The 27,259-nt window shown below is 53.0% G+C and overlaps 1 protein-coding gene across 1 annotated transcript; it reads right to left on the reverse strand.

Moving 5' to 3' along the window:
• Positions 1–1,891: 1,891 nt before the first annotated feature.
• ATP1A4 (ATPase Na+/K+ transporting subunit alpha 4) lies at positions 1,892–25,359 on the reverse strand (the record flags this gene model as incomplete). The annotated part of the gene is made up of 22 exons (XM_080693246.1): positions 1,892–1,920; positions 2,159–2,250; positions 4,000–4,101; positions 4,187–4,317; positions 4,878–5,023; positions 6,810–6,933; positions 7,024–7,178; positions 8,801–8,969; positions 9,670–9,820; positions 10,457–10,593; positions 11,694–11,866; positions 11,986–12,175; positions 14,705–14,839; positions 15,043–15,152; positions 15,318–15,516; positions 16,279–16,547; positions 20,404–20,521; positions 20,918–21,052; positions 21,837–21,950; positions 22,424–22,627; positions 24,700–24,759; positions 25,207–25,359. 22 exons carry the CDS (start codon positions 25,357–25,359, stop codon positions 1,892–1,894), a joined length of 3,096 nt encoding a protein of 1,031 aa, XP_080549372.1.
• Positions 25,360–27,259: the final 1,900 nt, after the last annotated feature.

The raw sequence follows: 27,259 nt of genomic DNA on the forward strand, positions 1-27,259 counted from the left end.
GCCAGGATGGCGGGAGCTTCAGGCAGCCCGCAGGAGCAGGGGCTGGGCGATTCCTCACTTTGGTGGGTTTCTGGGGAGGGGAGAGTGTTTGGGCAGAGGGACTCTGGTGACCCGCCTCTCCCCCATCCTCTCCTGGCCTCTCTCCCTCTCTCTCTGGGGCCGCCCTTCCTGGCCCTAGCTCGACTCTCAGGCTTTCTAGCACCCCCATTCTTCTGTCTCCATTGCATGCTCCCTAACTCTCGAGCCCCGTCTCCAGGCCCTGCCTCCGGGCGCAGACTTAATGCGCCTTAGCCGCCGGTATCAAATGACCCTGAGTTGGGGCCTCTGTATTTTTAACCCACCAGATACCCAAAGCTCCGCTCCTGAAACCCGAGGAGCCGGCCCCTCTGCGCTCCCCTCCCACCTCTCCCCCAAACGCCTGGCCCCTCCATCTTCCAGAGTCCAGTTCAGCCCTGTCAGCAGCTAGGGAAGGACCCCAGACGGGCCTGCCCTGTCCCCAGGAGACCTGGTGTTGGATGGAGCGGGAGGTGGGAGAGGGAGCCGACAGGCCTCACCATGCGCCCACGGGACGATGGGACGCTCTCTCCTGGCCAGCTGTGCTTCTGGCCCTCCAAACCCACCCCCAGGTTCTCCTTCACCTCTCTAGTCCTTACAATTATTATTTTTTTATGTTTTGCAGTACTGGGGATGTTCGGAACCCAGGGGCATTCCACCTCCGACCTACACCCCAGCCCTATTTTTTTTTTTTTTTTTTGCAGGTCTGGGGATGGAACCCAGGGGCATTTGACTTCCGAGCTATACCCCCAGCCCAAATTTTTATTCTTTATTATGAAACAGGATCTCACTGAATTGCAGAGGGCCTCACTAAGTAGCTGAGGCTGTCCGCAAACTGTGATCCTCCCGTCTCAGCCTCCCGAATGCTGGGATTACAAGCGTGCGCCACCACGCCTGGCTCAGCCCTAATTTTTATTTTTTATTTTTTTATTGGTGTGTTGCGTTGTAGTCATACATCTTTTTCTTTTTTTGAGGTACTGGGATTGGAACCCAGGGACATTCTACCTCAGAGCTACACCCCCAATCCTATTTTTTAGTCTTTTAATATTAATTTTATTAATTTTTTTTGGTACTGGGAATAGAACCCAGGGCATTCTACCTTTCAGCTACACCCCTATCCCCTTTTTTTTTTGTATGTGCGTGTGCGTGTGTGTGTGTGTGTGTGTGGTACTGGGGGTGGAACCCAGGGGCTTTTCTACCTCCGGGCTATACTCCCAGCTCTATTTTATGCTTTATTTGGAAACAGGGTCTCACTAAGTTCCTGAGAGCCTCACTAAGTAGCCGAGGCTGGCTTTGAACCTGCGCGATCCTCCTATCTCAGCCTCCCAAGTGTGGGGATTCAAGCAGGTGCCAGCAGGCCCGGCTTTCTTTTTAATTTTGAAAAAGGGTTTGCTAAGTTGTCGAGACTGTCCTCAGACCTGCGATCCTCCTGTCTCAGCCTCCCAGGTCCCGGGGTCACAGCTGTGCACCCCCATGCCCAGCTCTTGGCCAGTTTCGGGGGCGGTCATTTGTGCCTTCTCTCTCTGGGGGATCAGAGAGTGGCTTTGAGGTGGTGGCTACCCCTCAGGGGTCCCAGCTTCTCCTGGGATCCCAAAGATGCCGGGATCCCCCTCTGCGCCCCCCAGCCAGACGTGAGACACGCATCGAGGTGAGGGCTGTTGCAAACATTTACTTTCTAAGCCCCTCCCTGCTGGGCTCCCCTCAACCCACCCATCTCCTTCCCAGGGTGCCCTTCATCCAGCCTGGGGACCTCCTGTCTGGTCCAGGGAGAGTCGTCCTGTGCCCCCGCCCCAGCTCATGTGCTCTCAGAGGTCTGTGGTCTCTTCCTCAGCTGGGGCTAGTAGTATGTCTCCTTCTCCACCCAACCTGCGGGGAAGAAGAGACACAGTGGCCTGGGGGGAAGGCAGCTTGTGGGGGTGGGGTCTGCAAGGGCTGCTGGGAAAAGGGGGAAAGCCCTGGGGGGGAACCAGGTGGTGGAACTGAGCGGGTGCAGGGCCAGGGGCCAGGCACAGTGATGTCTGGGAGCAGGGAGGTCCCGGCCGGCGGGGAGAGTTGGGGGGGGGCGCGGTGACCCCCAGCCAGAGCAGGGCCCGGAGAGCCTCACCATTTGGCCTATTACGGATGATCATTTTCCGGACTTCGTCATAGATGAAGATGAGGACGCTGTAGGGGACCGCACAAAACCACCAGGCTATCCTGTGGAGGGCAAGGGCCGTCAGCGCCAAGACTCAGACCCTGGGTGGCAGCGGGCAGGGACCACGCCCTCCCGCTGAGACCGCGCCCGGGCTGGTCTGCGGAGATGAATGCCGTGTGTCACCCCCTTCTTTTTCTTTATTGATACTGGACAGTGAACCCAGGGGCTTGCCGGGCGTGGTGGCGCACCTTTGTAATCCCAGCTTTTGGGAGGCTGAGACAGGAGGATGCGCAGGTTCGAAGCCAGCTTCAGCTACTTAGTGAGGCTCTGTTTCCAAATAAAGTATAAAATAGGTCTGGGAGCGTAGCCCGGAGGTACAAAAGCCTCTGGGTTCCACCCCCAGTGCCACAAACAACACAACAAAGATAAAGCCTCAAGAAATGTGTCTCCATGCACCACTGTGCCACACCCCATCCTAGCAGAAGATCCCACCGGGTGACACCCCAGCAAGCCCACTGCATTTGCAAGTGAGATTTACTTATCAGAGTCCAAATGACTCTTGTAAGAAAATTATTTTTGGCTGGGTGTGGTGGCACACACTTGTAATCCCAGTACTCGGGAGGCTGAGAAAGGAGGATCACAGGTTTGAGGACGGCCTCAGCAAGGAGTGAGACTCTTATCAACCTACTGAGACCCTATTTTAGGATAAAAATAAAATAGGGCTGAGGGTGTAGCTCAGAAGTAGACTGCCCCTGGGTTCAATATAAAAGCTATATCTAGATATTCCATACTGAGGATCAAACCTATAGACATTCTACCTCTGAGCTACACCCCCAGCCACTCTTTCTCTTTCCAAAAAAGAGCTACCAGAACTACTGACTCTGTGTGTGTGTGTGTGTGTGTGTGTGTGTGTGTGTGTGTGTGTGTTTTACTGGAAATTGAACCCAGAAGCATTCTACCTCCGAGCTACACCCCCAGCCTCTCTCTTTCTTTCTTTCTTTCTTTCTTTCTTTCTTTCTTTCTTTCTTTCTTTCTTTCTTTCTTTCTTTTCCTTCCTTCCTTCCTTCCTTCCTTTATTTCTTTCCTTCCTTCCTTCTTCTAGGGATTGAACCTGGGGCATTCTATTTCTGAGCTACACCCTCAGCCCAATTTTAGTTTTTATGTTTAAACCGTCTCACTAAGTGGCTGAGGCTGGTCTCAAACCTGTGAACCTCCTGCTTCAGCCTCTCATGTACTGGGATTAAAATCATGTGCCACTATGCCTGGCTTTTCTTTTTCTTTTCTCTTTCTTTCTTTCTTTCTTTCTTTCTTTCTTTCTTTCTTTCTTTCTTTCTTTCTTTCTTTCTCAGTACTGGGGATGGAACCCAGGGGCATTCGACCTCCGAGCTAACCCTCAGCCATATTTTTTATTCTTTATTTTGAAACAGGGTCTCACTGTGCCGCAAAGGGTCTCACTAAGTAGCTGGGGCTGGCTGAAAACCTTTGACCCTCCTGTCTCAGCCTCCCGAATGGTGGGATGACAAGTGTGCGCCACCAGGCCTGGCTTATTTTTTTTATTTTGAAGTAGGGTGTAAGTTGTTGAGAGCTTAAGATGCTGAGGCTCACCTCCAACTGTGACCCTGCAGTCTCAGCCTCCCAAAGTACAGGGATTATAGGCATGGGCCTCTATGCCCAGAAACACCCTCCTTAAGTCACCGAGTGCTGCCCTGCTTGTCCAGGCAGCCCTAGCTGTGCTGATCCCGCTCAGGTACTCGCACCCCGATTTTCTCCTATGCTAGGAGAAGCCCCCTGCTGGAACCCCCCTCACTCACTTCAGTGGGTACATCCGCAGGGCCTTGTCCATTCCCGGCGTGTAGGACAGGAAAGCCGCCAGCAGGGTCTCCTCTAGGATCCCAAATATTAGGACCTTGTTTCTGGGAAGAAGGAGGGTTGATTGCAGGAGGGCAAGGGTGGCAGGGAAGGGCCTGCCTCCTCGGGGGGCTGGAGGCTGGCGCTCACTTCATGCCCTGCTGGAACACCGAGTTGCGGCGGGTCTTGCAGATGATGAGGTCGGCCCACTGGACCACCACGATACTGACGAAGAAGGCCGTGTGGCAGGTGAACTCCACCACCTTCCGCTGCTCGTAGGTCTGCGGGGCAGAGAGGACAAGGGCACCAGGAGGCTGAGGTGACCCCAAGGCCCCCCCAGGGCTCTGCTTCGAGGCCACCACTGCCTAGCAAGACCCTGTTTCAAAATACAATTACAAGCCGGGCGTGGTGGCACACGGTTGTAATCCCAGCATTTGGGAGGCTGAGACCGGAGGATAGCGGTTCATGGCCAGCTTCAGATACTTAGTGAGGCCCTCTGCAACTCAGGGAGACCCTGTTTCAAAGTAAAGAATCAAAAAACAGGGCTGGGGGTGTGGCTCGGAGGTAGAATGCCCCTGGGTTCCATCCGCAGTACTGGAGGGGAAAAAAATAGATGACTCAGTCTCCATTTTTCTGGTGGTCACGGTTAAAACCTCGAGACATAGAATTCAGTCCAGAAAAGTTAATGAGACAAGGAAGAGGGAACAGGAGGGGACAGGAAGGGCCGGAGGCTGTCCAGCAGCCAGCTGGGGCGAGCAGAGAGGAGGCCACTGCCCCCAGGTGAGAGTGGAGCTGGTGGGCCAGCCTCCTCCCGCCGTCCTGACCCCTCCCCGGCACTCACCCACTGCTGTCCATAGCTGTCCTCCAGGTCGTTTAAGAGTCTATTGTCCCAGTCTAGGCGGATTCCCGGCAGATCCAAAGGCCTGAAGCCGTTCTCAGCGAGGATCACAAAGTAAGTGAAGAACCCGGCCAAGGCCTGGATCATGCCTGCAGAGAGCAAGGCCCTCAGGATGCCGCCTGCCCAGAGGCGTGGGCCTGGGGACCCGCCCGGAGCGTCTGTGCAGCTGAAGGAAGGCCCAGGCGCCAGACATCCAGGCCCATCACCTCCCGTGGCTTGCTGCAAACCCTGGTGCTCGCGTCTAAACGCACACCAGAAATCACTGAACTGCAGGAACTGTGTGTGTGTGTGTGTGTGGTGTGTGTGTGTGGTACTGGGGATTGACCCAGGGACGTTCTACTTCCAAGCTACACTCCTGGCTCTGTTAACCTTTATTTTGAAACAGGGCCTTCCTCCCTTTTTCTTTCTCTTTTTCTTTCTTTCTTTCCTTCCTTCCTTGCTTGCTTCCTTCCTCCTCTTTTTCCTTCCTTCCTTTTCTTTCTTTCATACTGGAGACAGAACCCAGGGGCATTCTACCTCTGAACTACACCCTCAGCTCTATTTTTTCTTCTTATTTTTTTTGGGGGGTACTAGGGATGGAACTTTGAGTTACACCCCCCAGCCCTATTTTTTAATTCTTTACTTTGAAACAGGGTCTCACTGAGTTGAAAAGGGCCTCACCAAGTAGCTAAGGCTGGCCTTGAACTGCAATCCTCCTTTCTCAGCCTCCCAAGTATTGGGACTACAAGTGTGCACCACCACGCCCGGCTTATTTAGCCCTATTATTTATTTATTTATTTATTTATTTATTTATTTATTTATTTATTTTTGTGGTACTGGGGATAGAACCCAGGGGCATTCTACCTCTGAACTACACCCTCAGCTCTATTTTTTTCTTCTTTTTTTTTGGGGGGGGTGCTAGGGATGGAACCCAGGGGAATTCTACCTTTGAGTTACACCCTAAGCCCTATTTTTTAATTCTTTATTTTGAAACAGGGCCTCACTGAGTTGCAAAGGGCCTCACCAAGTAGCTGAGGCTGTCTGCGAACCGAGATCCTCCTGTCTCTGCCTCCCAAATACTGGATTACAAGCGTGAGCTTATAAGAAACCACGCCTGGCTTCCCTCAGCCATATTTGGTTCTTTATATTAAAACGGGATCTTGCAGCAAGTTGCAGAGGGTCTGCCTTGTTAAAATGCCGGGGCTGGCCTCAAACCTGTGATCCTCTTGTCTCAGCCTCCCCAAGCATGAGAGGCCCAGGAGAGCAAAGCTTCTAATGACACTTGAGTCTTTTCAGGCTGGTCCCACTATCAGTGCTACCCCGGCTTTGTTTTCTAGTCCTTCCTGAATCAGGACTAAGAGTGCCAAACTGCCAACTGGTCTACCTACTCCTCCCGGCAAGCACACCTCTCTGCTGGACCCTGCACTCGACCACATCCTTACCAGTCTAAGCACTGCTCTACAATACCAAGCTTAATTCTGTTTCCTCCCCAGACCCTGGCTGTCCTCAGGATTGCTTAGTGCCTGGGATGCACAGAACTCCACAGGTTTTTTTTTTTTGTTATTGTTATTGTTTGTTTTTGTGGTACTAGGGATGGAACCCAGGGGCATTCTACTTCCGAGCTTCACCCGCAGGCCTATTTTTTAGTCTTTATTGTGAAACAGGGTCTCACTGAGTTGCAAAGGACCTCACTAAGTAGCTGAGGCTGGCTGCAAACGGCGATCCTCCTGTCTCAGCCTCCCCAATGCTGGGGTTAAAGGTGTGAGCCACCACACCTGGCTAACTCCATATCTATTTATTCTTTTTCTACTGGACTGTAAGGTCAGGGCAGGCCGGAGGGCAAAGGCGTTTGTGTCCCGGGCCTGCTGGCACGCTTTGCCCCGCTCCGCGGCTCACCAATCTGCCCGTAGGCCATGCTGATGAGGCGGTGGTTCACCAGGTTGTCCATCTTTGGGTTCCGTGGGAGTCTCTTCATGATGTCACTTTCGGCTGACTCGTAAGCCAAGGAGATGGCGGGGACCTGGAGGGCAGAAACGGCAGACCACACAGTCCAGAAGGAAGCACCTGCTCTGTGGCCCGGGCGCACGGGCCGGACCCAGCCGGGGCTCACCATGTCTGTGCCCAGGTCGATGCAGAGGATGGTGATGGTACCCAGAGGCAGGGGGATGCTGAAGATGATGAAGAGCAGGAACGGGGTGATCTCCGGGATGTTGCTGGTCAGGGTGTACGCGATGGATTTCTTCAGGTTGTCAAAGATCAGGCGGCCTGGGGGAGGGCGGTCAAGCCCCGTGAGCGAGAGTCTGGAAAGGATGGCGTCTCCACCCCCCGCGCACACAGCAGCCCCTGCACGGAGACCGCTCCAGCCAGAGTCAGCATCCTGGCTGCCCGTTTCTAGACTGTGAGCATGCGCCCAGCTGTGGCTGTCACGGTGCTGTGCGTACTACTTGTTCTTGGATCCAACAGGCCGTGTTACCTGATCTCTGGAAATGAAGCAGGGCTGGGCCTACTTAATCCTGACGTGGCTGAGAATGGCTGTATTAAAAGCTTTACGAGATGGAGTGGAAAGAGCGGGGCCTGAGCCCGGCCGGGGTTTGAGTCTCATTTTCTGCCACCACCAGCTTGTGACCTTGGACACCCCGGTCTCTCTCTGAGAGCTGCTCACGTGAGGCTTAAAGGTGAACATTAGTATTGCGTGGATTGTTGTGTGTGTGTTTTTTTTTTTTGATACAGGATTTTTGTGTGTGTGTGTGGTGGTGGTACTGAGGATGAAACCCAGAGGCTTTCTACCTCCGGGCTATACTCTCAGACCTTTTTTATATTTTATTTGGAAACAGGGTCTCACTAAGTTGCTGAGAGCCTCACAAAGTAGCTGAGGCTGGCTTCGAACCTGTGCGATCCTCCTGTCTCAGCCTCCCAAGTGCGGGGATTACAAGCGTGCGCCACCACGCCTGGCTTTGGTGCAGGAAATTGAACCCAGGGGCATTCTATTTCTGAGCTACATCCCCGCCCTATTTTTAAAAATTTATTTATTTATTTACTTATTGAATTTTTTGCAATACTGGGGATGGAACCCAGGCTCATTTTACCTCCGAATTACATACCCCAGCCCTATTTTTTTTTTATTTTTTATTTTGAAACAGGGTCTCACTGAATTGCGAAAGGCCTCACTAAGTAGCTGAGGCTGTCTGCAAACCGCGATCCTCCTGTCTCAGCCTCCCAGATGCTGGGATGACAAGCGTGCACCACCACGCCTGGCTATTTTTATTTTTAGACGGAGTCTTTGCTAAGTTGCTGAGGGTCTCACTAAGTTGCTAAGTCTGGCATTGAACCTGCAGTCCTCCTGTCTTAGCCTCCCAACCACTGGGATTACACCACCACACCTGGGGATTGTCTTGTCTTATTTATTTACTTATTTATTTGTGGTATGGGGGAAGGAACCCAGAGGCATTCTATCTCCAAGCCATACCCCAGCCCTATTTTTTATTCTTTATTTGGAAACAGGGTCTCACTGAATTGCGAAGGGCCTAAGTAGCTGAGGCTGTCTGCGAACCGTCATCCTCCAGTCTCAGCCTCCTGGATGCTGGGATTACAAGTGTGAGCCACCACGCCGGCTATTGTCCTGTTTTAGTAAGATACCTCTGAGCAGGAGGCAGAGAGAAGGGACACAGAGCTCTGGGTGCTGCTGTGCACACATGGGCCTCCTCTTCAGACCCCCCTGGGAACAGGGGCACACAACGTGGGTGCACGCAGCCAAGTCAGATGCTGAGCTGCACTGGCGCGACCCAGTCCCCCTGGCAAATGCCGACCGTCTGGCGTCGTGGTAGTTGGATGGACCAAGGAGCGAGGGGTGTGTTCACCCACCAGCACCACCCGGCGCCCAGCCTCACCCTCTTCCACTCCGGTGACGATGGAGGCAAAGTTGTCGTCCAGCAGAATCATGTCGGCCGCCTGCTTGGAGACGTCGGAGCCGGTGATGCCCATGGCGATGCCGATGTCCGCCTTCTTCAGCGCCGGGGAGTCATTCACCCCATCGCCCGTCACCGCCACGATGGCGCCCTGGGGGATTCCACATGGAGGGAGTGAAAACCCAAGACACTGGGGCTATTACGACCAGCTCCAAAGAGTGCTTTGATTCCATCAGCTCAAGATCCTCCTGCCTCGGCCTCCCATGGAGCTGGGATTTGTCGGTCTTTCTTTCTTTCTTTCTTTCTTTCTTTCTTTCTTTCTTTCATGTGCTGGGATTGAGGTCTGTTCCTTCCTTCCTTCCTTCCTTCCTTCCTTCCTTCCTTCCTTCCTTCCTTCCTTCTTTCTTTCCCCTTCCTTCCTTCCTTCCTTCCTTCCTTCCTTCCTTCCTTCCTTCCTTCCTTCCTTTCTTTCCATAGTGGGGATGGAAGCCAGGGTCATTCTACCTCCGAGCTATTCTTTATTTGGAAATCGGGTCTCATTGAGTTGCAGAGGGCCTCACTAAGTAGCTGAGGCTGTCCAGAAACCTGTCTCAGCCTCCCGAATGCTGGGATTACAAGCGTGCGCCACCACACCCAGCCAGAGAATCTCATTTCTTGATCTAATCAGGCTTGAATTAGGATTTGTGACCCTTCTTTCCTGTCCCCTGAGGTCCTTCAACCCGCAGAGCCCCAAACCACAGGCCACGTGAGGGTTGGCAGTGGAGTAGCCTAGGGAGTGTCTTCTGGGGTCTCGCACACCCTGCCGGCTCCCGCCAGCTCCGGCCTTGGCCTCCCTCACCAGCCTCCCTCACCAGCCTCTGACAGCCCTCCACGATGATGAGCTTCTGCTGAGGTGAGGTCCGGGCGAACACGATCTCCGTGTGGTTCTGGAGAACCTGGTCCAGCTGCTGCGAGCTCATTTCCTTCAGCTCCGACCCATGCACCACGATGGCGGTGACCGTCCTGAGGGAGACCATCTCAGGAGGCCCTTCCGGCTGGGGCCGAGTCCCTGGGCCTGGGCCTGGGCCTGGGCCGCCCAGCGGACCTGGGTGAGAAGTTCCTGGGGCCTGCCCACCCCTCTCCCATGCTAACCACTCCTTCCTCCCTCCTCCTCCTCCCCCTCCTCCCTCTCCTCCTCCTCATCCACCTTTTCCTTCTCCTCCCCTTCCTGTCCCTCCTCCTCCCCCTGTCCCTCCTCCTCTCCTTCCTTCTCCCCTCCTCCTCCTCCCTTTCCTCCTCTTTCTCCTCTCCCTTCTCCTCCTCTTTCTCCTCTTCCCCCTCCTCCTTCTTTCCTTCCTCCTCTCCCTCCTCCCTTTCTCCTCCTACTTTGCCTCCTCTTCATCCCCCTCCTCCCCTCCTTCTCCTTCCCCTCCCTTTCTCCCTCCTCTTTCCTTTCTCCTCCTACTCCCCCTCCTCCCCCTCCTCCCCCTTGTCCTTCCCCCCTTCTCCTCTTCTCTTATTGGCTATTTCCCTATTACATTCTCCTTTGCACTCTGCAAACCCCACCCCCACCCCGGGCCTGGGCACACCCGTGAGTGGAACCCGTGGGCCGGCTGGAGGTGGCAGGGAGCCGCAGACCTGGCTCTTCAGGGCTCTCACCTGGTGTCCACCTCGCTGGCAGGGATCTTGAGCCGGGCAGCAATGTCTTCCACCGTCTCGTTGTTTTCTGAGATGATGCCCACGCCTTTGGCAATGGCCTTAGCTGTGATGGGGTGGTCCCCGGTCACCATGATCACCTGGGGTGCGGAGGAGGAGAGAGCGCCACCTTCAGAGAAGCCCTGGATCCCCGCCATGTGTCCTTCGACAAGGGTTATCGTACCTCACTCCCAGAACTTGCCACACATGTCAGAGCCCTTGTCTCTGTGACTCTGACCCTTGGGAGGGAGCCAGGACCACCAGACCCAAAAGCACAGGAGGCCGCTGGGGTCTCCACTGCTCAGGACCAGGCCAGCCAGGCTGGTGTGTCGTGGCACTCAGGACCTCACTGAGCTGCTCAGGCCATGCTCAGGTGGCAACCAAGGGCATCTGCGCCGACCCCCGGCCTCTTCCCCCTCCTGCAGCCCTCTGGGTCCTCCAGCCAGGCCCTCTGGGTCCTCATGCCCCCTCTGGGCCCCACGGCACACCCCACTCCAGTACCAGATCATCTTGGCTGCCTGGTGCCTCACCCGTCCTGGTCCTCCCCAAAGCTGGGCGCCCCAGCTCGGGATTCCCTAGCATTTGGTTATTTTCATTTATTTATTTTTATTTTTTGCATCCTGGGGATGGAACCCGGGGGCATTCTACCTCCAAGCCACACCCCCAGCCCTATTTTATTTTATTTTATTTTATTTTATTATTTTGGTGGTACTGGGGTTCCTGGAAACCCTTCTACCTCTGGGCTACACTCCCAGACCTATTTTTATATTTTTATTTGGAAACAGGTTCTCTTAAGACAGGGCGGCTGGCTTCAAACCTGCGCAATCCTTCTGTCTCCATCTCCCAAGCACGGAGATTACAAGCGTGCGCCACCATGCCTGGCCACCCCCAGCCCTATTTTTTTTTAATTCTTTATTCTTGAAACAGGGTCTCACTGAGTTGCAGAGGGCCTCACTAAGTAGCTGAGGCTGTCTGCAAACCGTGAACCTCTGGTCTCAGCCTCCCAAATGCTGGGATCACAAGCGTGCGCCACCACATACGGCTGTTTTTTATTTTGAAACAAGGTCTTGCTAAGTTGCTGAGGCTGGCCTTGAGCCTGCAATACTCTTGTCTGAGCCACACCTGGCTGTTTTTTTTTTTTTTTTTTTTTTAATTTGAAGCCCCGGGGGCCTCTGCTCAGCTTCGTGAGAGGGCCATGTACCTTAATCCCGGCACTGCGACACTTGCTGACCGCGTCGGGCACGGCAGCGCGAGGAGGGTCGATCATGGAGATGAGACCCACGAAGCACAGGTTGTCCATGGGGAAGTTGATTTCGTCCGTGTTGAACTGGAAGCCCTTGGAGAAGGAGCTGGGCAGGTTGGAGAAGCAGAATCCTACAGTCAGGCAGGAAGAGGGGTCAGAACTCACTCGTTTGTGCCCCCGTCCCATGCTCCCCAGCATCCTAGGCCCAGCGCCCCACTAACCGGGACGCCACGGTCTCCGGGCGCCTCACCTAGCACGCGCTCCCCCAGGCCGCCCAGCTCTAAGTAGGCGTTCTGGAAGGCTTCCTTCATTTCCTCGTCCATCGGGAGCTCCTGTCCATCCACCAAGACAGTCGAGCAGAACTCCAGGATCCGCTCCGGGGCCCCCTTCATCATCAGCACGTGGGCCTGGGGTCTGTTCTCGAAGTAGTGGATGGACAGCTGGGGAGAGGAGAGGCGGCATCGATGAGGGGAGGACCCCAGGGGACAGCAGATACCGAAGGGGGCCTTGGGGGTCTTGCTTAGTTTTCTTTTGTTTGTACTGGGGACGGAACCCACGGGTTCTACCTTTGAACTATACTCCCAACCCTATTTTATTTTTTATTTTATTTTATTATTATTATTTTTTTTTGTGGTACTGGGGATAGAACCCAGGGGCATTCCACCTCTAGGCTACACCCCCAGCCCTATTTTATATTTTGTTTTATTTATTTATTTTTTCGATACTGGGGATGGAACCCAGGGGGATTATATCTCTGAGTTATACCCCAGTCCTATTTTTTTAGTTTATTTATTTGTTTATTTTGCAGTACTGGGGGTGGAGCCCAGGGGCATTCTACCTCCAAACTCACCCCCAGCCCTATTTTTTTATCCTTTATTTTGAAACAGGGTCTCACTGAGTTGCAAAGGGCCTCACTAAGTAGCTGAGGCTGGCCGCGAACCGCGATCCTCCTGTCTTAGCTTCTCAAATGCTGGGATGACAAGTAAAGGTTTAGAAGGTAGAAAAGACGGGTGTCCTCTGTGGCACCCCACTTTCCTTTGACCCTCTCGCTCTGGTCAAATTGGACTCAGGGTTGAGTGAGTCCAGCTGCCCTTTGCAGAGAACCCCAGGCTGGCTGTATTTGCAGACACATCTCTGTTATCTTCGCGGCCGGCTCTCTGGGGGTCCCATCCCCACCTTCCCGTTCCCTTGAGGGTATCAGAAGTGGGGCTGCCAAAGAAACACAGCCCAGTGGGCAGGCGAAACCACCTGAGGGGTCCAGAGCCCTGCGTTCTAGGACCCAGCACCAGTGCCTTCTGAGCTTGTGACCTCAATCCACCAAAAACTGCCAAGCGTCGGCTCTTCTAGAAAACGTGGAAAGTCCTGCCCTGACTACCTCAACAGGTTTTTCAGGAGAGATAGTTATAAAAATACTCCCAGCCTGTCATTTCAGTGATTTGGAGGCTGAGGCTGGAGATTTAACGTTCCAGACCAGCTGAGCAATTTAGCAAGACCTCGTCTCTTAAGATAATGAAAAGATCCAGGTGCGGTGCACGCCTGTAATCTCAGTACTTGGGAGATTGTGGGTTGGAGGCCAGGCTCAGCACCTTAGTGAAATCCTGTTAAAAATAAAAAAAGCCGGGCGTGGTGGCACACGCTTGTAATCCCAGCATTTGGGAGGCTGAGACAGGAGGATCACGGTTAGCAGAAAGCCTCAGCTACTTAGTGAGGTTCGCTGCAACTCAGTGAGACCTGTTTCAAAATAAAGAATAAAAAATAGGGCTGGGGGTATATCTTGGAGGTAGAATGTCCCTGGGTTCCATCCCCAGTACTGAAAAAAGGGGGGGGAGTTGGGGGTGTAGCTCAGAGGTAGAACACCTCTGGGTTCAATCCCTGGTATCACAAATAATAATAATACTAATAATAAAAATAAAAAGAGCTGAGGATGTGGCCTAGTGGTAGAGCACTAGCCTCCAAATGCTGGGATTACAAGCGTGCGCCACCACGCGCGGCTTATTTTTATTTTGAAATAGGGTCTCAATTTCTCTGCGGAGGCTGCCCTCCAACCTGCGACCCTCCCATCCAGGCCCCCCAAGGACTTGGATTACAAGCGTGGGCTGTCACGCCTGGCTGAGGGTAACATATTCATTTGGGGGAATATTGCTGTTTATTGGACGTTTCAGCAGTGTGTGACTATGTTTTGTTTTTATTTTGAATCACAATGGACCGGGGACGAGGCACCTTACTCTTCTCAAGGGCTTTTACCAGGGCTTTGCTAAACCACAAATTCCTGTCTGGTTACTGAGGCCACGAAACATTAGAGAAAAAAAATAAATAAAGTTTGCCGTTTGGGCCTGGGAGACTATTCTATTACACTGGCGTAAAAAAAAAAAAAAAAAAAAACTAGTTGAGACAGGAAGTTTGGATCTTTTTAACTCTTACTGCTCAGTGTTCAATATAAAAACATAGGTAACCGGGTTTTCAAAAATCTGTATTGAAGCCGGGGGTGGTGGCGCACACTTGTAATCCCAGCCATTTGGGAGGCTGAGACCGGAGGATTGCGGTTCGTGGCTAGCCTCAGCTACTTAGCGAGGCCCTTTGCAACTCAGTGAGACCCTGTTTCAAAATAAAGAATAAAAAATAGGACTGGGGGTATAGCTCGGAGGTAGAATGCCCCTGGGTCCCATTCCCAGCACCGCAAACACACACACACACAATTATTTTTGGTGGTATTAGAGGGATTGAACCTAGGAGCACTCCACTTCCGAGCTACACCCCAGCCTTTTTACTTTTTATTTGGAAAAGGTCTTGCTAGGTTACCCAGGCTGGCCTCTAACCTGCGAGCCTCCTGCCTCCGCCTCTCAAGCCCTGGGCTGTGCCTGGCCGGAGCCTCCCTCTTGTTTGGGTCGCGGGCCCCACTGCTTCCAGGGCAGTGCAGGTGACGGTGAAGCTCCCATGCCCGCCGTTCCCCTGCCTGGCTGGTTCTGTACCTGGTACTTGTTGGTAGAATTGAAGGGAATCTCTGCCACCTTGGGGCTCTTCTCCCTCATCTGCTTCACGGAGCTGTACGTCTGCTCGATGAACTTGAGGAGGGCCGACTCGGAGGCATCGCCTGTTGTTTCCCGCTGCAGGAGGGTTTGCAGAGTGACCCCCGGGAACCCACCTGGGCCGGGGGCTCACCCGTGGCCCCGGGAGAGGGGCAGAGGCGGACGCGGGGGTCGGGAGGCTCCTGCGCGCAGGTCGTGGAGCGCCAGGAGAGGGTTTTCTGGGGAGAGGGCCAGTGGCACGCTGGACCCTCAGGTCCCTCTTCCCCCCTCAGACCTGACACCTTAGCTATAGGCAGGGCTTCCTGGTGAGCTTTGAAATCAGCCCTGTTGCAGAGGCCAGCGATCTGGGCCAGGAGAAACCAGGTATCGGAGCCCTTGGCAAACGGCTTCCCTGGGGAGAAAAAAGCCGGAGACCTGTGAGTGGGGGGGAGCGTAGGCAGGGGCAGCGCGTCCTCTGGCACCCAGGGGACATCCGCGGTGCTGACCCCAGCCCCCACGCCCGGCCCAGCCCTGCAGCCCAGAGCCTCCGGCGCCGCCCACCACCAGCACTGCTCACCAGTCTGCCCTTCGCTGGTGTCGGCCTCGTACACCTTCCTGTCGAACCACAAGTGGGCGACGGTCATGCGGTTCTGGGTGAGGGTGCCCGTCTTGTCGGAGCAGATGGTGGACGTGGAGCCCAGCGTCTCCACCGCCTCCAGGTTCTTCACCAGGCAGTTCTTGCGCGCCATGCGCTTGGCGGTCAGGGTCAGGCACACCTGGGGCCGCCGCAGGGGAGAGGAGGGGACAGAGATAGACGCCCCGCCGTGGGCTCGGGAACGTTGGTCATCTTAATTCCCCCCTGCCGGGTGTAGCTTGGAGGTCGAATGCCCCTGGGTTCCATCCCCAGACCCACAAAAAAGAGACCCTTAAAATTCCCCCTGCCTATGCTGTCTTCCTACCTGGCTATTTTTATTTATTTATTTATTTATTTATTTATTTATTTATTTATTTATTTATTTTTGCGGTACTGGGGGCTGAACCCAGCGGCATTCTACCTCCCAGTCACATCCCCAGCCCTATATTATTTTTATTCTGAAGGGGGGGTTCTTGCTAGGTTGATGAGCCTCACTACTTGCTGAAGCTGTCCTCAAACCTGCGATCCTCTTGTCTCAGCCTCCCAAGCACTGGGTTGTCAAATGGGTGGCACCACGCCCAGCTTCCCCTGGACTTAGAGAGGGCACCGAGCCTCATTCAGGGGTGGAATTTACGTGACCTTCAGAGTATTTCCAATGGGGCTCTGCAACTCTCATCTCTACTAACATGATTTGGGCAAGTCCGCCCAGGCCTGGAACTTGCTCCTGGTGACGTGGAGGCTAACGTAGCTTTCTCTGTCACACTCCCCTTCAGCGAGAAGGAGCGAGCCTCAGAACACATGGGGGAGGAAGTCCGTGTAACCTCGGGAGCGGACCCACTCCTGACACCCCCAAAGGCAGAGACCCTGCTCCCTGCCAGCAGGTCCTGCGTCCCTGTGCACTCACAGTGACTGTGGCCAGAAGCCCCTCGGGCACGTTCGCCACGATGATGCCGATGAGGAAGATGACGGCCTGCAGCCAGCCGTAGCCCAGGAAGAGCGAGAGCCCAAAGAAGGTGATCCCCAGGAAGACGGCCACCATGGTGATAATGTGGATGAAATGCTCTATCTCCGCGGCAATGGGGGTCTTGCCGACAGACAGCCCCGAGGTCAGAGAGGCGATCCTGCCCATCACTGTGGAGTCCCCCGTCGCGATCACGATGCCCAGAGCAGAACCTGTGGAGGAGGGAGGAGGCCCAGGGCGCTGTCTTAGATCTGGTTTCGACCCTGGCTCCTAAGACCTTTGCAATTTCCCCAGTAGCAGGAGCATCTGACACCGGGCTCCTAAATCCCTGGGAAGTTTCTGGGTAATTAAAAAACATATCTATATAGCAGCCCGGCGTGGTGGCGCAGCAGGCTTGTAATCCCAGTATCCGAGACGCTGAGACCAGAGGATCGCGGTTCACGGACAGCTTCAGCTACTTAGTGAGGCCCTTTGCAACTCAGTGAGACCCTGTTTCAAAACAAAGAATAAATGCCAGACGTGGTGGCGCACGCTTGTAATCCCCGCGCTCGGGAAGCGGAGACAGGAGGATCACGCGAGTTCTTGCTGGCTTAAGAGACCCTGTTTCCAAATAAAATATAAAATAAGTCTGGGAGTGTAGCCCGGAGGTAGAAGTGTTCCATTCCCAGTAACACACACACACACACACACACACACACACACACACACACACACAATAGGGCTGGGGGTGTAGCTTGGAGGTAGAATGCCCTTGGGTTTCATCTCCAGTACCACAAAAAACCAAAAAACAAAAAACAAAAACAAGGGTCCCACTAGGTTGATGAGCATGTCATTCCTTGTTGAGGCCGTCCTGTGATCCTCCTGCCTCAGCCTCCCAAGTACTATGATTACAGGCTAATGCACCTAGCTCTACCAGGTGTCTGTCTGTCTGTCTGTCTGTCTGTCTGTTTTTCTTTCTTGTGGTACTGGGGATGGAACCCAGGGCCATTCTACCTCTGACCTATACCCCCAGCCCTATTTTTTTATTCTTTATTTTGAAACAGGGTCTCACTGAGTTGCAAAGGGCCTCACTAAGTAGCTGAGGCTGGCAGTGAACTGCGATCCTCCGGTCTCAGCCTCCTGAATGCTGGGATTACAAGCATGCACCACCACACCCGGGTACCAGGTAGCTTTCAGCTGGGAGAAGTGTGCCTTCCGGGAGACTGGGTGGTGTGTGGAGACACTGTGGTTGTCTCTCCGGGGTGGGAGGGGATGCCTGGCACCTAGTGGGTGGAAGTCAGGGGCTGCAGACCGTCCTGTACGAGCAGGGCAGCTCTTTTCTTACCCCATATCCAGAATTCTCAGGCCCCAAACATCATAGGCTGGGAAGCCCGGGGACTGGAGCCCCATGCAGCTTTGCGGGCTGGAGCTGCTCTGCCCTCTGCTGGGGAGCGTGGACCATAGCACCTGCTTCTGTGCTGGCCCAGGCCCTGCTCAGCTCACCTGCACCTTAAGTTCCTTCACTTAAAATAATTCTTCCTTGAGCCGGGCCTGGTGGCGCACGCTTATAATCCCAACATTTGGGAGGCTGAGACAGGAGGATCGAGGTTTGCGGACAGCCTCTGCAGTTCAGTGAGGCCTCGGCAACTTAGTGAGACTCTGTACTAAAATAAAGAAGAAAAAAAATAGGGCCGGGGTGTAGCTCAGAGGTAGAGTGCCACTGTGTTCCATACCTAGTACCACCAAATAAATAAATAAATAAATAAATAAATAAATAAATAAATAAATAAATAAATAAATAAATAAATAAATAAAAAAAATAAAAAAGGGTTGGAGCTCAGAGGTAGAATGCCCCTGGGTTCCATCCTCAGTCAAAAAAAAAAAAAAAAAAAAAAAAAAAAAAAATCAGAGCCAGGACCAGTCAGAATCACCCAGAAAAGGGAAGTATTATTAGAAATGGCACTTATTTTAGAAGCAGCAAGACTTGGAGTTGGAAGTTCAACTTTCTAAATGACTACAAGTTATTTAAGCTCTTGGAGATGTGAGTTTGCTTTCTTTCTCCTTTCTTTTTTTTTCCTTTCTTTCCTCCCATTTTTTCTTTCTCTTTCTTTCTTTCTTTCTTTCTTTCTTTCTTTCTTTCTTTCTTTCTTTCTTTCTTTCTTCTTTTTCTCTCGTATCGGAGATTGAGCCAAGGGGCATCGTACCTCCAAGCTATACCCTCAGCCCTTTTTATTTCAAAACGTGTTCTTGCTAAGTTGCTGAGGGTCTTACTAAATTGCTGAGGCTGAGCCGGGCGTGGTGGCGCACGCTTGTCATCCCAGCATCTGGGAGGGTGAGATCAGAGGATTACAATTCACGGACAGCCTCAGCTACTTAGTGAGGCCCTCTGCAACTCAAGTGAGACCCAGTTTCAAAATAAAGAATAAAAAATAGGGCAGGGGGTGTAGCTCGGAGGTCAAATGCCCCTGGGTTTCATCCCCAGACCTACCAAAAAAAAAAAAATGCTGAGGCTGTCCTCAAATCTGTGATCCTCCTGTCTCAGCCTGCCAAGTACTGGGATTACAGGTGTGTACCACATCTGGCTAGGCTTTTTAATCTTTAAAATTGGATTAAAAAGACCTACAAAACGATAAAGTTCAAAGTTTTCAGGAAAGCCCAGAACAGGGTTGGGCATGTCAAAGGCACTCAGACATTAGTTTCTTTTTTTAAACTTCCACTTACTTAGATGAGTTTAGGATCTCCAGAAAGACCAATATGAAATTGGACATACGGTGGGGCACCAAGGTGCATGCATATAATCTCAGGTACTCAGGAGGCTGAGGTAAGAAGAAGGTTCAAGTCCAAGGCTAGTCTTGGCAACTTAGCAAGACTTTGTCTTAAATAAAAATGAGAGGGTGTATTCATTTCGAGTCACCCCTCCATGCCAGTCTGGTATGGAGCTGTATTTCTCTTTTCTGTATTTCTATCTTTCTAATAAATTTCTTTAAATCTTCAAAAAAAAAAATGAGAAAAGGCTGGGGGTATAGCTCAGTGGTAGAGTGCCCTGGGGTCAATTCCCAGGACTCAAGTAATAAAATATACCTATCTATATAGAAAGAAGATGGATCTGAGCTTTGCAGAGAGACCTGCCTTAAAAGCCCCAATCCTGGGTGTATTCATTTCAAGTCACCCCTCCATGCCAGTCTGGTGGAGCTGTATTTCTATTTTCTGTATTTCTATCTTTCTAATAAACTTCTTTAAATCTTAAAAAAAAAAAAAGCCCCAATCCTCCTCTTCCTCTGAGTTGTGCTGTGGGGGATGGAACTTAATTTATTTTGCTTTTAAATAAGATGGGAGGATCGCACAGGTTCGAAGCCAGCCTCAGCTACTTAGTGAGGGTCTCAGCAACTTAGTGAGACCTTGTTTCAAACTAGGTTTGGGAGTGTAGCCGGGAGGTGGAAAGCCACTGGATTCCACCCCCAGTACTAAAATAAAATAAAATAAAACAGAAGTAATAGCTGCTGTATAGCACTGGGATGACCAGAGACATTATCTATAGCACTTGACATAGTATGTCTGATAAGATGAATTTATAGATTCATGAAGAGGTAGCTATTTCTAGGTGCCCAAACATTTATTCTTAAATATATATATATATTATTGGTGCAGTGTGGTTATACATCAAGTAGGTTCCGTGTGACAGAAATATATTTGCGCCCAGCTTTTGTTGCGCGGATCCCTTTGGATCCCTTCCCCTAAACATTCCTTTTTAAGCATTAATAATGGGTTTCAAGTGAGTTCCAGGGAGTTCTCAGGCTTCCTAAGGGGAAGGGAAGGAAGAGATTTAGCAGTACGGGGGATGGAGCCCAGGGGCATTCTACCTCCAAGCTACACCCCCAGCCCTATTTTTATTCTCTATTTTGAGACAGGGTCTCCCTGAGTTGCAGAGGGCCTCACTGAGTTGCTGAGGCTGTCCTCGAACCTGTGATCCTCCTGTCTCAGCCTCCCGAGTGCTGGGATGACAGGTGTGAGCCACACGGCCCCGCCCTGCTGCAATCTTTGTTTTGGTTCCTGCTTTTGAATCCCTGCTGCTTATGAAGCGACACTCACCCTCCACGCAGTTGGTGGAGAAGAAGCAGATGTTTCGGGTCTCGAGTGGGTTCTCGTGGGTGAAATCAGAGCTGCGGGATTGGGGCTCTGACTCCCCTGTCAAGGATGAGTTGTCCACCTGCAGTGGACAGAGGACAGGTGGAAAGGTCAATGGGACAGAAAGGCGGGATGTTTGTTTGTTTGTTTGTTTGTTTATTTGCGGTGCTGGGGATGGAATCCAGGGCCATTCTACCTCTGAGCTACACCCCCAGCCCTATTTTTCATTCTTTGTTTTAAAGCAGGGTCTCACTGAGTTGCAGAGGGCCTCACTCATTAGCTGAGGCTGTCCGCGAACCGCGATATTCCGGTCTCAGCCTCCCAAATGCTGGGATGACAAGCGTGCGCCGCCACGCCCAGCTACAAGGAAACTTTTTGAGGCTGGACTCTCCACACCGTCCTGCCTCTAACTGAGCCCGGTTCCCTACCCTAGCTGAAGATGGTGCTCAGCCCTCCCCGAGATGTTTCTGCTCCTCACCTTACAGCCTTGTGCGGAGATGAGCCGGAGGTCGGCAGGGATGCGGTCTCCACCCTTGATCTCCACCAGGTCGCCCACCACCACCTCCTGTACGTTAACCTGCATCTTCTCCCCACCTCGAATCACCAGAGCTTGCTGCGGCAAGATGGAGCAGGGTTGTTTCTCAAATATCCTTCCTTCCTTTCTTTCTTTCTTTCTTTCTTTCTTTCTTTCTTTCTTTCTTTCCTTCTCTCTCTCTCTCTCTCTCTCTCTCTCTCTCTCTCTCTCTCTCTCTCCTTCCTTTCTCTTTTCTTTCTCTTTTTTCTTTTATGGTACTGGAGACTGGCCCCAGGGGCATTCTACCTCTGAGCTACACCTCGAATCCTATTATTTATTTATTTATTTATTTATTTTGGTGGTACTGGGGGTGGAACCCTACCTCCGGGCTATACTCCCAGACCTATATTTTATTTGGAAACAGGGTCTCACTAAGTTGCTGAGAGCCTCACTAAGTAGCTGAGGCTGGCTTTGAACCTGCGCGATCCTCCTGTCTCAGCCTCCCAAGCACGGGGATTACAAGCGTGCGCCACCACGCCCGGCTATATAGTTTTATTTTCCAACAGACTCTCCTTAAGTTGTGGAGACTGTTTCCCAACCTGTATCCTCCTGTCTCCGCCTCCCAAGTGCCAGGCGTGCCCCACCCTGCTCTGTTGCTTCAGCCTGGTGTTTCTTCACTAGATCCCAATAGATTGTGTCTTTCAGAGTAGGCAACTTCTTGGTGATGCCCTCTCGGGGATGCTCAAGGCCTGATTGAGTGACCAGCCCCATCTCCAGCCTTCCCTGCTCACTCTGGGTAGGATGTCTAATCCCCAGAGGGCTTGAGGACCGGCCGCCCACCTTTCACACCTGCCCTCGCCGGGTTCCTCTGCACCCGCCCTACCTCGGGCACCATGCTTTTGAAAGACTCCATGACTTTGGAACTCTTGGCCTCCTGAAAATAGGAGAAGCAGCCGGTGACGAAGACCACCACAGACAGCACGATGCCCAGGTAGAGCTGGGAGGGGAGACAAAGGCGCGTCAGCAAGTCCTTGCCATCCTTGCTGCGCAGAAAAGCAGCCTGCCGAGATCACAGCCGCTTCTCCACGCAGGAGCAGCAGCCTCGGGGCTGGGCTGGAGGCGAGGGGCCCTGAGCTGTGGCGAGTGAGGGGTCAGAAAATCCTAGGTCCCGTGCGCCTAAATTCTCCTCCCCAAGGAGGCTGCTCACGAGCTAGGGGGCGGGGGGGGGGGAGAAGTCAGACAGGAGAGAGGGAATAAGGTTAAAATTCAGAGCAAGAGTAAAGCCCTTGGAGGTGCCTTTGGGGAGCCCATCACGGGGAGGGCACCCCGGGCTGAGCCAGGAGCTCTTGGGCAATGCTGGTGGAATCCAGATGGACCAAGGGCGTCTGCAGAAAATGCCGGGCGCTTGGGTATGTGGGCCCAGGACTCGTGGTGCCCAGCAGGGGCTTGAGGCCCGGTGGAGGGGCTCACGTTGTCTTTGCTAGCTTCCTTGCTGAAGTAAGACTCGATGGCGTAGGCCACGCAGCAGAGAATGGCGCCCGTCCACAGCAGGAGGGAGAAGCCACCGAAGAGCTGTTTGCAGAACTTGACCCACTCCGGGGTGGAGGGAGGAGGGGTGAGTGAATTGGGTCCATCTCGAAGCAGGATTTCTTTTGCCTTTTCGGGGCTATGGCCCTGTATAGACAAGAAATGGGAAAGGCGGGTAGGGGGGAAGATTTTTAAGAAGAGCCACAGAGAAGAGAGGATCGCGGTTCGCGGACAGCCTCAGCTACTTAGTGAGGCCCCTCGCAACTCGGTGAGACCCTGTTTCAAAAAATATAGGCCGGGCGTGGTGGCGCACGCTTATAATCCCCGCGCTTGGGAGGCAGAGACAGGAGGATCGCGCAGGTTCGAAGCCAGCCGCGCGCGCTGGCTTAGGAGACCCTGTTTCCAAATAAAAAATATGTAAAAATAGGTCTGGGAGTGTAGCCCGGTGGTAGAAGGGCTTCCAGGAACCCCAGTACCACCAAAAAAAAAAAAAAAAAAAAAAAATATATATATATATATATATATATATATATATATATACACACACACACACACACACATAGACTGCCGGGCGTGGTGGTGCACGCTTGTCATCCCAGCATTCGGGAGGCTGAGACCCGAGGATCGCGGTTCCCGGGCAGCCTCAGCTACTTAGTGAGGCCCTCTGCAATTCAGTGAGACCCGATTTCAAAATAAAGAGTAAAACATAGGGCAGGGGTTGTAGCTCGGAGGTCAATTGCCTCTGGGTTCCATCCCTAGACCCACACACCACACACACACACACACACACACACACACACACACATATATTAAAAAAATAGGATAGGGCTGGGGTGTAACTTGGAGGTAGAATGCCCCCAAAAAGAGTCACAGCAAAGGAGCACCTGTTATTTGTAGCCTCAGGATTTTAAATTTGGGGGATTTTAAATTTTGTACCGTGGAAGCCGAGCGTGGTGGTACATGCTTGTGATCCCAGCATTTGGGAGGCTGGGATAGGAGGATCGCGGTTCGCATCCAGCCTCAGCTACTTAGTGAGGCCCTTTGCACCCAACTCAGTGAGACTCTGTTTCAAAAATAAAAAGACTAAAATATAGGGCTGGGGGTGTAGTTTGGAGGTAGAAGGCCCCTGGGTTCCATTTCTAGTACCGCAAAAAACAAAAATTGCACTGTGGAAGATTTTATTTATTTATTTATTTATTTATTTATTTATTATTTACTTATTTATTGTGGTAGTAGGGATTGAACCCAGGGGCATTCTACTTCTAAGCTATACCTCCAGTCCTATTTTTATTTTATTTTATTTTTTGGTATTGAGAGTGAACCTAGAGGCATTCTACCCCCAAGCTACAGCCGGAGCCGGATTTTATTTCTTTATTTTGAAACAGGATCTTGCTAAGTTGCGGAGGGCCTCACAAGTTGCTGAGGCTGACCACAAACCTGCGGTCCTCCTGTCTCAGCTTCCCAGGCGCGGGGATTACAAGCGTGAGCCACCACGCCCGACTTATGGCGGTTGAGTCTAACGTGCGAGGCCAACGCCCGGCTCACTGGCACACATTTGGCAGCAGGCTGACATGTGTGCTTCGACTGCCCAGCTTGGAAACGGGAAATAACACCAGCTAACGACGCAGCTCCTGGCTTCTCATTCTAGTCTTGTGCACAGCCTCTGCGCGGGTTCCTACAAGGGAACAGATAGCGGAATCTGCCAAGCCCATCAGTTGCTCCCTGAACTCCCTGGAATAGCTCCACGGGCGACAAGAGCCTTTTGGGAGGTCCACGGGGCAAGCGATTTTTGCCATAAGACTAAGACCAAACCATTGTCTTCCCCAGTGTACTCTCAAGAGCCGCCAGAGAAATTTCCAAAGGCTGCAAAACAGCGGGTAACACGTGGCCATACACTGAACACAGAAAAGGGGAATCCAGCCACCCGCTGTAAAGATAGACGGTGTGTGTGTGTGTGGGGGGGCTTTTCTACCTCTGGGCTATACAACCAGACCTATTTGATACTTTATTTGGAAACAGGGTCTCACTAAGTTGCTGAGCGCCTCACTAAGTAGCTGAGGCTGACTTCAAACCCGTGCGATCCTCCTGTCTCAGCCTCCCAAGCGCGGGGATTACAAGCACGGCTCTCAGGGCTTCAGTTTCTAAGTTCGCCTTGCCGGAGCATCCTTGAGGTTCAAAGCTAGAAGCCAGCCGCCTCCCCCGGTCCACCCCTTACTCACCATTTTTAGGTCCACAGAATACTTGGCGCTCAGCTCTTCCAAGGTTAATTTGTGGTCATCCTAAATGGACAGGAGAGTCATTGAGGGAGACGTGGCGGCGACTCGGGCCATTTCCAGGCACAGGGGAGGAAACCTACAGAAACCAGGACAGCCCTGGCCCCAAACACTCACTCTTGGGGCGAGGTGTTAAAAGGCAGTGGTGTTTAGGGACTTATTGTCCCTCCAGAAAAGGGGGTGGTAAGACACCATATTCCTGTCCCCCACACCCGGGCAGATGCTGGCTTCTCTCCTGCGCCCCGGGACCCAGGGCGCCCAGTGTCCTCTGTAGGAAGCTGCGTCCTTGTGCGGGCTCGGGGACGGCGGCAACTTGGGCCTCCCAGATAGGTCACACGTCTCCCATGCTGTGTGCAGTACTTTCTGAGGCCGTCTGCAGCCGGCCCGCTGCCCTGGCTCCCGGGGCTCCCGTGGATGGGGTGCCCGAGGAGGGCGACGCTGGGGCGCGCTCACCATGACCACCTCCTTCTTCAGCTCCTCCATGTCCCTCTTCTTTTTCTTTCTTTTCACCCTCGTCTGTTTGCTGGGTTTAGGCCTCCTCCTGGGTCTTGGGCTGGGACTCTGTGCGTGAGGCGTCACGGTCCCCTTTTTCCCTCCGAGCCCCATGGTCAGCCCCAGATACAGCTGCCCCAGCTCAACAGGTGGGGAGAGGAGGAGAGGGCAGGGGCGGGGGCGGGGGAGAGATCAGGGGGGGCTGCTGCGAGAGGGAGAGGGGCCTGAGAAAGAAGGAGAGGCCAGGATGGGGAAGAGGGGAGAACTGGGTTCTGGGGGGCGGAGGGGAGGGGCTGAGGAGAGGAAGACTGTGGGCTGGGCAGCTCGGTGTCTAACTGATGAAGAAGCCCACGGTGCCCAGCAGGTGGGACAAGAAGGAAGGGGGAGGCCTTAGTGAGCCTGGGGCGAGCTGGGGCCCCAGCCCCGGCCGGGTGCCTAGGCAACCATCTCGGCCTCTCATCACAAAGACCCCGGAGTTCTAGCAGAGAACACAGAAGCCCTCCGTGAGTCTCCGTCTTGGGGTGTCAAGGATGCCTGCAGTGGGCTCTGCTGCAGAGGGAATCCGGGGAGCCGGGCAAGACCAGGGCACAGCCCTGTGTGGGCCTGCGACTTCTGAGGCTCAGGGACCCCCAAAGCAGGTATCTGCGTGTGCTTCCTAGTGGGAACACCCTGACACCACGCTGCTTTGTTAAAGCAACTTACTCCTTCCTTCGTCTGTCTGTCTGTCTGTCTGTCTGTCTGTCTGTCTGTCTGTCTGTCTAAAGTAGTCCTGATAATGGATAAAAGCAGGCAAGCTGGAGTAAGGGGTCAGGCCAACACCCTGACTTCTCTAGGTCAGGACTGATCAGAGATTCCAAAGCGAGGTTGAAAATGGACCAATCAAGCCGGGCGTGGTGGCACATGTTTGTAATCCAGTACTTGGGAGGCTGAGACAGGAGGATCACAGGTTTGAAGCCAGCCTCAGCTACTTAGTGAGGCTCTCAGCAACTCAGTGAGATCCTGTTTCAAAGTAAAGAATAAAAAATAGGGCTGGGGGTGGAGCTCTGAGGTGGAATGCCCTGGGTTCCATCTCTAGTACTGAAAAAAGAAAAGAAAGAGAGGGGGGGGTGAGGGAGGAAGAAAGAAAGGAAGGAAGGAAGGAAGGAAGGAAGGAAGGAAGAAAGAAAGAAAGAAAGAAAGAAAGAAAGAAAGAAAGAAAGAAAATGGACCAATCAGAGTCCACAGCTAAGGACCAATCAGGGCCCAGGTCTAAGGGCCAATCAGAAGAGCTGCCAGGCTATATAAGCTAGGCTCCCACCTGGAGCAGAGCTGCAGCCACCAAGGGTGATGGTTGGCAGCCGGGGCTCAGTGTGAGCACCTGGTGCAGTGATCCTTTACAAACTCCCCTGTGCGAGTCCTGCTGATTCCCTCAGCTCCTTGGACCCTGGTTCCTGGATCTCCTAAGCTAAGTGTTTTTGGCTTTCAGAGACAAGAGGGGACCTCCAGGTCCCCGCCTAGCAGGAGGCCCTGCTGGCTCTTGACGTCCCTATGGCCGTGCAGCCTGTTTAGCGTCCACATTCTCTCCACCCAGGGACTTCCCATCCCTCAGACATCGAGCAGCCGCCAGCCAGGAGAAGCTGAACGGGTGGCCACCGGTCTACAAGGTTGCCAAAAGGTCCCGCGACGTCTTACCCTGGGGAGACCCCTTCTGTTGGACTCTTCTCAGACAGGAGACATCCCCAACTTCCTGGGGGCCATAAAACCCCCTTAGCAGTTTCTTCCTGGCTACCGGATCGCAGGTTTCCCTTGTCTAACCCCTTTTGCTATGACAAGCTTGCCTCTGGGTGGTGGGGGCCAGGGAAGTGGCACAGTGTTCCTTCCGTTCCCTGCCTTTCTCTTTGGGGCTCGGTGACTATCTGTCCCTCGGGTATGAGAGGAAAAAGGACCTCAGGATCTTAAGGAGCCCAGCCTCTGGGCGCTCCCAGGCGGGTCTCCCTGGAGCTGACTTGTGGGGGCACCATGAAGGGAGCCAGCT

The sequence above is a fragment of the Muscardinus avellanarius genome, assembly GCF_963383645.1.
Source record: "Muscardinus avellanarius genome assembly, chromosome: 3".
NCBI classification, from domain to species: Eukaryota; Metazoa; Chordata; class Mammalia; order Rodentia; family Gliridae; genus Muscardinus; species Muscardinus avellanarius.